The sequence below is a fragment of the Salvelinus alpinus genome, chromosome 24, assembly GCF_045679555.1.
Source record: "Salvelinus alpinus chromosome 24, SLU_Salpinus.1, whole genome shotgun sequence".
Classification (NCBI taxonomy): Eukaryota; Metazoa; Chordata; class Actinopteri; order Salmoniformes; family Salmonidae; genus Salvelinus; species Salvelinus alpinus.
This window is the reverse complement of record NC_092109.1, coordinates 27,475,188-27,487,591: the sequence shown is the minus strand read 5'-3', so window position 1 is coordinate 27,487,591 and position 12,404 is coordinate 27,475,188. Positions and strand designations below refer to the sequence as shown.

Sequence of the window (12,404 nt, the reverse complement as noted above, 5' to 3'; positions counted from 1 at the left end):
AGAGCAGCTAGGAGAAGGGGGAGGGATGGACTGGAGTGGTCTATGCCAACCTATATGTGTGTGTTCCAGAGTGTAGCTCTATTGTCAACCTGGTCTCAGAGCATTTCGTATTATTATGTACTTACATCCAATATACTCCATTTAGTAAGATATGTTACGTTATGTAAGACAGATGGTTATTTAAGGAAAAACAAAAGTAGGGTGGTTGGTCGGGGTGGATGGGTATGCATATAAAAGTCGAGCAACCCAAAGGTTACGAGTTTGAATCTCATCACAGACAACTTTGTAATTTTTACTTTTCAACCACTTACTACTTCGCAACTACATAGCATGTTAGCTAACCCTTTAACCTAACTCCTAAACTTAACCCCTAGCCTAGCTAACATTGCAAGCTAGCTAACGTTTGGCACCTAACCAGAATTTGTAACATACGTTTTGCGAATTCGTAACATATTGTATGTTTTGCAAATTCGTAACAAATGAATTGTAATGTGTAACATATATGAAATGGATTCTGGACATCCACAAATGAATACATATGAAACGTAACATTTCATACTTGGAGGCCAGATTTATGTACACAATAATACACAATGCTCTGAGACCAGGTTGCAGCTATTGACCATTATCCTCACACATTCCTAGATGAAAAATGCCCTCTAATCATTAGGAAACAGTAGTCTGAACTTCCATCATTTACAATTTCTATCCTCCTTTCACCATTATGACAAGGGGGGGGGGGGGGGGGGGCTCACTTGGGCCAACCATGTCCAAGTGATGCTTTTGAAGGGCTATGTCCCTAGAGTTGGAAAATGTGTGATTGCTGCACTGCTATGGTAGCTTTCTGTGTGTTATCATTCTCATCCCTCCATCCCATACATTTTCCCAATAGGGATTTTACCCTATGACAAACAATGGTCAGTATACAACAAGTTATTGCTCACTTAAACCCATTAATAATATCATTGGAGAGGTCAAAGGTAATTTATGTTGACCTGAACGTTCCAAAAATGTCTCTGGTGGGTAACTGTGAAGCATTTTTTTCCTAATATGGCCACCATACAATTAAATGTGGTCTTACCCATTTGAATTGTAATTGTTTTATGCCCAAAAACATCTTAATATGTTCCTAGTGATGTTGAATACACAACCACATGAGCCAGATATAAAGATGTCAAATTATTCACAGAATTGTGGTAACATCTTCAGAAATGCAGACAGATCTTTGGGCACATTATTCAATTATTCACAGAATTGTGGCAATCTTCTATAACTGGCACACCTGGCTCATGTGGTTGCATACTCTACATGACTTAACATTAAGATATTTTTGGACATACTACAATTATGTTTCATACAGGTATGGTCATGCGAAATTGGCCAATAAGACCACAGAGTTGTTTCGCAGCCGTATTGGAAAAAGATGAGTGAATTCTGTGACGGACCTGAATCTACAAATCTTTTTAAAACCCTGTTCTAGCAATGTGTGTGTGCAATTTGGTGCCTATAGCCACAAAGTTACAAATTTAAAAAACATAGCTACCCCAGTAAATGGAATTCGATGGCTAAGCTTCCAACATTCTAATGTCAATGGCACAATATGGGTGGTTTTTAAACAATAGTTGTAGCTGGTGCTTTCAAAGTTGGTTATATTATATAAACTCAGCAAAAAAAGAAATGTCCTCTCACTGCCAACTGCGTTTATTTTCAGCAAACTTAACATGTGTAAATATTTGTATGAACATAAGTTTCAACAACTGAGACATAAAAAGAACAAGTTTCACAGACATGTGACTTACACATGGAATAATGTGTCCCTGAACAAAGTTGGGGTCAAAATCAAAAGTAACAGTCAGTATCTGGTGTGGCCACCAGCTGCATTAAGTACTGCAGTGCATCTCCTCCTCATGGACTGCACCAGATTTGCCAGTTCTGGCTGTGAGATGTTAACCCACTCTTCCAAGGCACCTGCAAGTTCCCGGACATTTCTGGGGAGGGAACGGCACTAGCCCTCACCCTCCGATCCAACAGGTCCCAGACGTGCTCAATGGGATTGAGAGCTGGGCTCTTCGCTGGCCATGTCAGAACACTGACATTCCTGTCTTGCAGGAAATCACACACAGAATGAGCAGTATGGCTGGTGGCATTGTCATGCTGGAGGGTCACGTCAGGATGAGCCTGCAGGAAGGGTACCACATGAGCGAGGAGGATGTCTTCCCTGTAACGCACAGCGTTGAGATTGCGTGCAATGACAACAAGCTCAGTCCGATGATGCTGTGACACACCGCCCCAGACCATGACGGACCCTCCACCTCCAAATCGTATCCCGCTCCAGAGTACAGGCCTCGGTGTAACGCTCATTCCTTCGACGATAAACGCGAATCCGACCATCACCCCTGGTGAGACAAATCCGCGACTCGTCAGTAAAGAGCACTTTTTGTCAGTCCTGTCTGGTCCAGCGACGGTGGGTTTGTGCCCATAGGCGACGTTGTTTTTGGTGATGTCTGGTGAGGACCTGCCTTACAACAGGCCTACAAGCCCTCAGTCCAGCCTCTCTCAGCCTATTGCGGACAGTCTGAGCACTGATGGAGGGATTGTGCATTCCTGGTGTAACTCGGGCAGTTGTTGTTGCCATCCTGTACGTGTCCCGCAGGTGTGATGTTTATATGTACCGATCCTGTGCAGGTGTTGTTACACGTGGTCTGCCATTGCGAGGACGATCAGCTGTCTGTCCTGTCTCCCTGTAGCGCTGTCTAAGGTGTCTCACAGTACGGACATTGCAATTTATTGCCCTGGCCACATCTGCAGTCCTCATGCCTCCTTGCAGCATGCCTAAGGCACATTCACGCAGATGAGCAGGGACCCTGGGCATCTTTCTTTTGGTGTTTTTCAGAGTCAGTAGAAAGGCCTCTTTAGTGTCCTAAATTTGCATAACTGTGACCTTAATTGCCTAGCGTCTGTAAGCAGTTAGTGTCTTAAAGACCGTTCCACAGGTGCATGTTCATTAATTGTTTATGGTTCATTGAACAAGCATGGGAAACAGTGTTTAAACCCTGTACAATGATCTGTAAAGTTATTGGATTTTTACAAATTATCTTTGAAAGACAGGATCCTGATATAGGGACGTTTCCTTTTTTGCTGAGTTTATAATTTGAAACAATTTCATGACACTTCAGAACCACTTGTCAAACAAAGTTAAACATTCATCAAGGTTTCCATTTTAAAAGCATTTTATACAGCTATTTCTGATATGTACCCTATAGGTCAAAGTTATGTTGACCTTAACTTTCTTAAAATGTGTCACAGATTTTGTCCCAAATATTGTGGCAGATGCAGTATGGCTAATCTCGGTTAACCCAGAACTAAAGTCTCACGTAATTGGTCAGCTGCTTGATTAAGTTCTGGGTACATATGTGTTAAGAGAACCGATTAAGAAATTCTAGAACAAATATTGGAACTGGAACAAGGAGCTCCATCTCTCTTTGCAAGTTACGGGCCGAATGTCCCTTCCCAAATTTGAAAGATGCTAACGCCTAAGAAAACGTGATTTGTCCACATAACCAATGACAAAAAAAACAGAACTACTGCTAGTTATCCCCCACATCAAATTCCTGCAACAGGTTCTACAGTACTAGTTATTTTTACGTAGATCTACGAGAGATTACATATGAAATGACTAATGTGCAGTAACAAGCTTGTAGCTCCCCCACCAGTTATTGTCTTTTTTTTCACCTTTATTTAACTAGGCAAGTCAGTTTGTAAATAATAATTTGTTATGACGGCCTACCAAAAGGCAAAAGACCTCCTGCGGGGACGGGGGCTGGGATTACAAATATAGGACCAAACACGACAAGGGGTTCCCAAACTTTTTCACTTGGCGCTCCCTTCTAGCATTGGCGAACATCCCGCCACCCCCCTGCGCACACACGCGCCACATCTATTTCAAAGGGCACAAGGACTGTTCACACCCCTCTTGGAGAGAACTTTGCAGGTTTAAAGCTTATTTCCTGCAATTCTACACATTTTGTAATGGTGTGCAAAGAAAACTGCAGTTTTAAAGCACATTATCTTAGAATTCTATACATTTTGCCATGTCCAATGATGTGATATGAGTGACAGAATTACAACAATATCTATGGGCAATTAAAAAAGAACTTGCCTGCTGACATGGGCTAGTTGATCTGAACATTTCTGACAAGTTATTGCTTTAAGGTATGCAATGACTGGCATGACAAGAGGAACTGATGAAACACACACACACCCCAAAAAAGTAGTGCCCCAGTTTGGTAACCACTGCTGTATCAGATGCTTTTCCTTTACAATGTAACAATTCAGCAGCTAATTTCCAGTGGTTTGATGATTGGGAAAGCAAAAAGGAGTGTGGAGTATAGGACAATAAAACTGAACATACCATGCCCCCATGTGGGCAACATGTAAAACTGCAGGCAGATACACATGATTTAGTGTTAAAAAGGAAAGACAGACCAACAAAGAACATCCGTCTTGCACAGTAGATCGCCTGCTGGGTGTTGACAAAAGCTGGCAATTCAACATGTGGAATCATCCGGAAAGGAACAGAACATTTTCTGTGGTCAGATGCAATATGACGGCAACCCGCTGCGCACGGTCAACATTTGTGTTGATCGGTCTTCCCTTTAAAACAATATGTAGAGAATGTGACACGTTAATATTGCATTTCACACATTAGTTTATTTATTCTGTTACACTTCTCTTCAAAGTAAAAACTATTTACAATGCCAAGCCCCATCTACAATTCTGCTGTGTTTGAGTAGCAAGAGGTAATAAACATAACATTTCCCCAAAACTTTTTTAAACCAATTTTGCATTACAAACATTCCTCTAATAGTTTTAGCATTCTCTTTTTACAGCATTCTCACTAATCCCCATTACTTCAATCATTTTACTACTCAGCTAGAACATCAAAGGATGTCCCAAACCAACCCAGCCATCATTCCATACACTCCATCAGGTCAAACCTATTACTACGTAGGGGTGTTGGGAGGGGATATCACTCATGGGGAATTTTATTCTGTCCAGTTAAGGCAAGTAAAACCAAATGAGTCAAAAAATCTTACACAACAACCAGTAAAGTCAAATTAAACATTCACTATTTACATCCAGGAGTTGAAACTTGCCAACCAGATCTGTGTGTGGGTGCATGTGTATGAGTCTTAACTCCTGGTTGAGACCTCGATCAGCTGGGTTCAGTCTTCCTCTGTCTAGTCCAGTCCAGGACAAAGCTTGTGTCTGGGAGTCTCTCTCCTTTACTGTCTGCTCCTCTGAGACAATCCCATGTCCAGCTGTGGTCCAGAACAGCCCAGTCATTCAGGGTATGAGAGCCCACACGTCTTAGCCCACGATACACCTCCTCACTTTGCAGCTGGTCATCCAGTAGAGGGGCCACTACATGGACCAAGCAAGGAGGTGGTGGCGGCGAGTGTCCATGAGGTATCCTCCTGGCCTGCAGAAACAAGACATAACTATTAAAACAAGGATGATTAAACACTATAACCCGGATCATAATAGATGAATATCAGACTAATATTAAATCCCAGACCCCCATGGGTATAGCATGAGGAACAGATCGGCTTGTCCAGACACCAGGATATATCTAGGAGATGTCCAACCTCATTAAACGGACACATCTTGAGGACCCTATTAATTACCCAACTCTCCTCTGAATAACTATCATTGTTGGTACAGCAAGCTATTAAATAGAATCTTTAGTCAAATCATTTATCTAGCTCCCCGGGGACTCTACCTGTCCTACATGCCACTTCAGGTAGCCAGTAACCTAGAAATTCAGCAAAAGTAAATCTAAAAAAGAATATACATTTCCCCCAGTGAGCCCCTTCCTAAAAGCAGATGGCCACATCAACTTGCCTTCTGCACTGACCTTCAGAGAGCCACAGTATTGTTCTGATACGCCGAAGAATCTGGTTCACTTGTGTCAAGGTCATCCTTAATGCTGTCCTTTCTTGTGGAGAATGTCCAGGGAAAGGCAATCCTTGTCCAGTAAAAGAGTAAATACAAGGAGACAGGGGCATCTCACAAACCTGTCCATCTCCCTACACTCTGTTCTGTAACTAAAACCAACAAAAGCACAAGTGGAAGATGAACAAGTTTTACCACCCCCCCGTCAGTCCATTGTCCAGTAGTTTTGGATTTCAAAAGGTTCCAATTGTAGGCCTGTTATAAAAATATGTTCTCTCCAGTATATTTAAATTTCTTCGAACATTTGTTGAATCTCTTTAAAATGTCCATAATTTAAAACAGGCAACCTATAGTCACATGGTTCCAGCCCACCAAACCCCATGAGACATGTTGCACAGTATGTTGTACAGAGGGGGATCAGCTATGGCTAGGAGGCTGGCCTGAGGAACTAGTCTGTGGAGGAGGCTCAAGGAGCATGAAAGGAGTCATAATAGATTTTTTATCCATCTCCGGATCTCTTCTTGAAGAACCCATGAAAAACCCATGGATTCAAATAACCACATATTAGTTGTCACCAGTCTAAAACAAATTGTCCATTCTCCCCTTTTTTTTTTTTTTTTTTTTTTTTATAAATAAAAAATACAATCCAGAATTTAAAAAATGGTTAAAGCGAAGACAGTTTCAGTTTGCAGATGAAGTACCGATCATTCCTCCGGCCACATCTTCAAACACTCCATTTTCACAAGTTGTAGGCAATTAGAGAGAAAGAAGACAATTAATGAAGTTGCAACCCAGACATTCAAAGATCAAAAGGAGACAGATTAATCTTTAGAAAAACTACTGCTACATTTCCCATACCATTTCCTCGGTATATAGGTTTGTAATGAGTCCATGTTTGAAAGGATTTGCCGCTGTATCCAGAGACTATCGAGGACGACAACATTGCTTGGTGATAGACAGACGTCTTCATCTTATTACGAGAAGTTCTTCAGAGAGCAGTAGGCAGTGTGTTCAGCAGTGTCCACCTTGGTTTAATTTACAGTATCTCATCTTCAGGGACTCTAATACTTTATCCCCACAACTCTCCGCATTACCATTTGTTTAAAGTCTGGCTTCATCTCACTGCACTGTTCTGTTTTTGGAATACATTCATTTTTATATATATATATATATATATATATATATATATATATATATATATATATATATATATATATATGAAGCAAAAAAAACAATATAAAAATACAAAAGCTTAGCAGCCTCAAAAGTGCTCCATATCATCAAGTCCAAATACTTTCCCACTTTGTTTTAAACAGACAAACATATTCAAAAAGCAACAAGAGAAAGGACTAGCTATAAAATAAAAAAAAACAGGGTTCACACAAGCAGTGGCAATAGCTTGCAAAACAGCCTGGAAACAGGAAAGCAAGACCTCAACACTGGCATGTCGTTAAAGGCAATAGATCCCCTTGAAAAATGCAAGGAACATCTCTGGTCTTACCAACTTTCATAACCACAAGGAAGATAATTATTAAACATAACTATTCATGGTTCTTTTAACAAGAGTGAGATTGAGAGACAGGGCCTGTACTGCAGTAAAATATACCTCAGAAATCTGCCTTGAAATAAGACATTTGCTTTCACAGTTCAATCAGCGAATCAGAGCCTGTATACCTCAGTGACTCGTCGCGAGAGAAGAGCATGAGGGCAGCAAAGCACCAATGCCAGAACACGAGCGGCCAGTCAGGTAACTGGACAGAAACGCAGACCATCATGAAGTCATCTAGGGGATGAGGAGCTGGTGAAAGATTGGATGAAAAGAGCCCTATCCACTCCCACTCTCGCTTGAAGAACCCATGTACAAAAATAACATGCACACATTCATTGGCTACTAATCACTCATACATCTAACATGGGCACAAATTGCATACATTCTTCACAAAGTAAAAAAAGTTTCATGGAACAAAGTAAAAACATGGCCTTTTTATGCATCTCTGTAAGCAATAAAAAGTGTGCAGGCTTTGAGTCTACCACACAGACACCAGCATTCAGAAACATATTTTTCTTCCACTACTTACAAAAACAAACAAAAGTTGTTGTGGGTAAGTGCAAACATTCAAGTTTTTTCTTAATAAAACGTACATTTGCTATAGCTTTACATTCTATATCAATGTTTAAAAAACAACAGTGTCTCTTTTCAAAAAAGAATATACTTTCTAAATCAAATGCTCATCACTCCCCCAACCCCTCACCATTATTATCAGAGATGTAACCTCCAGTTCCTTACTTGGGTATGTTTGCACACACACATCCACTTGTGTATATTCATATCATAGACATAATATATGCACAATATATGCACATTTTGCATCCTAAAACCAACAAAAAAACAAAAAACAAGCAAAACTTCATTTCAAATATTGAAACCCCATGTAATAAAGTGCATTAGTTTAGTTTAAGGTGCTTAATTGTAAGAAGTGCGGAAGGGTACTCCTCTCTGCACACCCCTACCGGCCCCTCTCACAGAGACGAGGGAGAAAACAGTACTTTACCAGGTCCTCATCCAAGAGGGGGCAAAGTAGCTCAGCAGTGCACATTCGTCATTGTGTGTGTGCGTATGTCGGTCTGTGAATGTGTGTGTGTGTGTCGTATGCCAGGTATAAGGCCTCAGGTGGATTCAGGTAGATGCTGTGGATCAATAATCTTCTACTGTTTCCATCTCGCCCAGGCTCATCCTCTCCCCTGCGCCCAGGAATGAATATCCTGCAGGAGAAACACCAGGGTTCACTTCTATTCACATCCAGCATGGATTCCACTACTTTGAACATTTGGAAAGCACATTTCAGAAGTTAACGGTATTCTGTGGATGGAATCCAAAATGGGAGAGTAACTAAATACATAAATATCACTATATATTTTTTAATTTATTTCACTTTTATTTAACCATGTAGGCTAGTTGAGAACAAGTTATATAAGAACTTCCTGATTACATTACATGTATGATAATTGTTTATGTTCTGTGTCAATGAAGGGTGAATATGGAAAGTTACTGAGGGAGGCGAAGGGCAACAGTTAGTCTTTGATAAGGCAGGCCAACTGCAGAACTACGGAGGAGCAAGGAATTCGGTTCGAGGTCAAGTCAACCGAAGTGAGAAGAAACCGCGGAGGCGGGCCAGAGGGGCACACCCTAGCGACCCTGCTACTACAGTCCTATCTCACACACACATACATGCACATGAAGGTTCTAGCATCAGGCAGGACCATGACTACAACAGTGAGAGGAACCAATTAAGTTACTGCCTAGCAACAGAGATGTATAGGCTGTCTAGATGTGTAAGGAGTTGACCGTGCCTAGGTGACAAATATATGTGCTTGTATCGTCATATATTGTCTTTGCAGCTATACGACCCAATGGGATGAATAAACTTGGCCTGTGAGGCTTCTTCCAGTTATTACTCTTTGATAAGACCCTAACACCTGTATATAAAAAAATCAACTATTCAATACTTCACTCCATTTAGTTTACTTTTCCCTGTGCTGCGAGACATTTAATAAATATACTGTATGTATTATTGACTGAGTGTCCGCGTACCTAAGATACTGGGGTCGGAGTGAAGCATCATGGTCTGTTTCTTCTTCATCTTTGCAGCCTGGCTGTCATACATTCCTCCCTTCCCCATCTGGGCTGCCTGGAACATGGACTACACAGAAGAGAGGGGGGAGGAGAGAGAGAGGGGAGAGAGAGAACAACGTGGTTACTGACAATGTATTGGGTATTTGCAAATTCCAATAAGTGCTCCAACATTAGAAAAGGATAGATTGATATTATAAAAAGAGTGTTGATCATGACTTGAGGTGGAGCCTACCTGTAGAGGAAAGTTGTTCACAGACAGTCCTGGAACTTCTTTTGATAGCTGGTGGGGGAGAGGGATGTTGATTACTGATAATGTCTTACACATCCACACCACAAACACCCCCGTTGGACTTCTTCACATTTTATTGTGTTACAAAGTGGGATTAAAATCGATTTCATTGTAATTTTTTGGTCAACGAAATACACAAAATACGCTAATGTCCTTTGTAGCTCAGTTGGTAGAGCATGGCGCTTGTAATGCCAGGGTAGTGGGTAGTGGCCATGGTAGTTTGATTCCAGGTACCACCTATACGTATAAATGTATGCACACATGACTAAACTGCTTTGGATAAAAGAGTCTGCTAAACGGAATATATATTTATTATTATACTGAACAAAAATATAAACACAACATTTAAAGTGTGCTACTCTTAAAAGTGCAGTTTTGTCACAACACAAAGCCACAGATGTCTCACGTTTTGAGGGAGCGTGCAATTGGCATGCTGACTGCAGGAATGTTCACCAGAGCTGTTGCCAGAGAATTGAATGTTAATTTCGATACCATAAGCTGCTCCGTCGTTTTACAGAATTTGGCAGTACGTCCAACCGTCCTCGCAACCCCAGACCACATGTAACCAAGCCAGCCCAGGACCTCCACATCCGGCTTCTTCACCTGCAGGATCGTTTGAGACCAGCCACCCGGACAGCTGATGAAACTGTGGGTTCGTACAACTCTAGAATTTCTACACAAACTGTCAGAAACTGTCTCAGGGATGCTCATCTACATGCTCGTCATCCTCACCAGGGTCTTGACCTGACTGCAGTTCGGCGTTGTAACCAACTTCAGTGGGCAAATTCTCACCTTCAATGGCCACTGGTGAAGAGCCAGACGGCGTGTATGGCGTCGTATGGGTGAGCGGTTTGCTTATGTCAACTTTGTGAACAGTGCCCCATGGTGGTGGTGGCGTTATGGTATGGGCAGGCATAAGCGTCGGACAACGAACACAATTACATTTTATCGATGGCAATTTGAATGCACCGAGATACCGTGACGTCATCCTGAGGCCCATTGTCATGCCATTCATCGCCGTCATTACCTCATGTTTCAGAATGATAATGCACGGCCCCATGTCGCAAGGATCTGTACACAATTCCTGGAAGCTGAAAATATCCCAGTTCCTTAATGGCCTGCATACTCACCAGACATGTCACCCATTGAGCATGTTTGGGATGCTCTGGATCGACTTGTACGACAACGTGTTCCAGTTCCCGCCAATATCCAGCAACTTCGCACAGCCATTGAAGTGGAGTGGGACAACATTCCACAGCCCACAATCAACAGCCTGATCAACTCTATGTGAAGGAGATGTGTCACGCTGCATGAGGCAAATGGTGGTCACACCAGATACTGGACTGGTTTTCTGATCCGTGCCCCAACTTTCTTTTTAAGGTACATGTGATCAATAGATGCATATCTGTATTCACGTCTTGAAATCCATAGATTAGGACCTAATGAATTCATTTCAACTGACTGATTTCCTTACATGAACTGTAACTCTAAAATATTTGAAATTGTTGCATGTTGCGTTTATATTTTTTCAATATACATATAACACACACCTGCTGTTGCTGCTGCTGTCTCTGGTGGTTGGCTTTCTGTTTGGCACGCCGCTCCAGGAACTGCTTGGCAAACTCTTTGGCTTCCACAGTGTCGCCCAGGTAGGAGCGGATAAAGTCAAGGACTTCGTAGGGAGACTCCACCTCCTTCAGATAGGCCACGATGGTGGCTACTGCTCACAGGAAGACCACAGACATTTACACTTAATACCAGGGGAAAAGGTTGAGCAAGAGAGAGGAAATTCTGGAGCCAGGGAGTCTGGCAACTAAGGAGATGTTTGCGTAGGAAGCTGAGTTTCTTTTAGGAAAATGTGGTGCCGGGCGGAAAATTCTTAATTAGGGATGTCCCCGACTAAAATGGATCTTGGTCGACCGAAAGCAGTCTGTTCTTTCGACCAATTGATTGGTCTAAAATTTCAAACGTGCATATTTCTATATATAGACATACCTTATGCGTTTTAATAAAATCAACTCTATGCATTTAGCTTACGGTTTGATGAAATAAGACAAATGCCTCAAGATGGCGCAGGAGAGCTAGATAACCATGAGGAAAAAAGTCATCAACCTTTCTCTTGTGGAATGCCAATTTATCTTACCATTTCTACCGATCTGCGTGCCAGTTATGGCTTTCATATGCACATTTTCATTAAACCATTTTATAATAACGTCTTAATATCTCAAAATCACTGTCATGTGGTTAATCAAAATTCTATCCAAATCTAAATAAAAATTATACAAACCTAAAAAGTAACTGCTATTGTCATTGCCAACTACGTAAAAATAGCCTACATAAAGCCAACAATAAAAACATTGCAGCCTGCAGGTAGAAAATCTGGTGATAAAAATAAATATCCTATAAATCACAACGGCTACACATGGCCTGTCTGCAACAAACTTGAAACATTGGCTCAACTAGTAACTTGGGTCCAGCCCGAATGTGCTAGCGAACTTGCAACATTATATAAAATATTCTGGGGGC

At 41.5% G+C, this 12,404-nt stretch overlaps 1 protein-coding gene across 4 annotated transcripts in view; it reads right to left on the bottom strand.

The window, feature by feature from the left end:
* Positions 1–4,690: 4,690 nt before the first annotated feature.
* The window catches only part of LOC139552460 (GRB10-interacting GYF protein 1-like), a 43,813-nt gene continuing 36,099 nt past the window's right edge, over positions 4,691–12,404 (bottom strand). For all 4 annotated transcript variants that reach the window (XM_071364220.1, XM_071364221.1, XM_071364222.1 and 1 more), the window contains 5 exons: positions 11,429–11,598; positions 9,822–9,869; positions 9,548–9,656; positions 5,905–8,718; positions 4,691–5,482 (listed from right to left, as the gene is read on the bottom strand). In XM_071364220.1, coding sequence (XP_071220321.1) covers positions 8,651–8,718; positions 9,548–9,656; positions 9,822–9,869; positions 11,429–11,598 — 395 coding nt within the window. In that variant the 3' untranslated portion in view covers positions 4,691–5,482; positions 5,905–8,650. The remainder of the gene's footprint in view (positions 5,483–5,904; positions 8,719–9,547; positions 9,657–9,821; positions 9,870–11,428; positions 11,599–12,404) is intronic.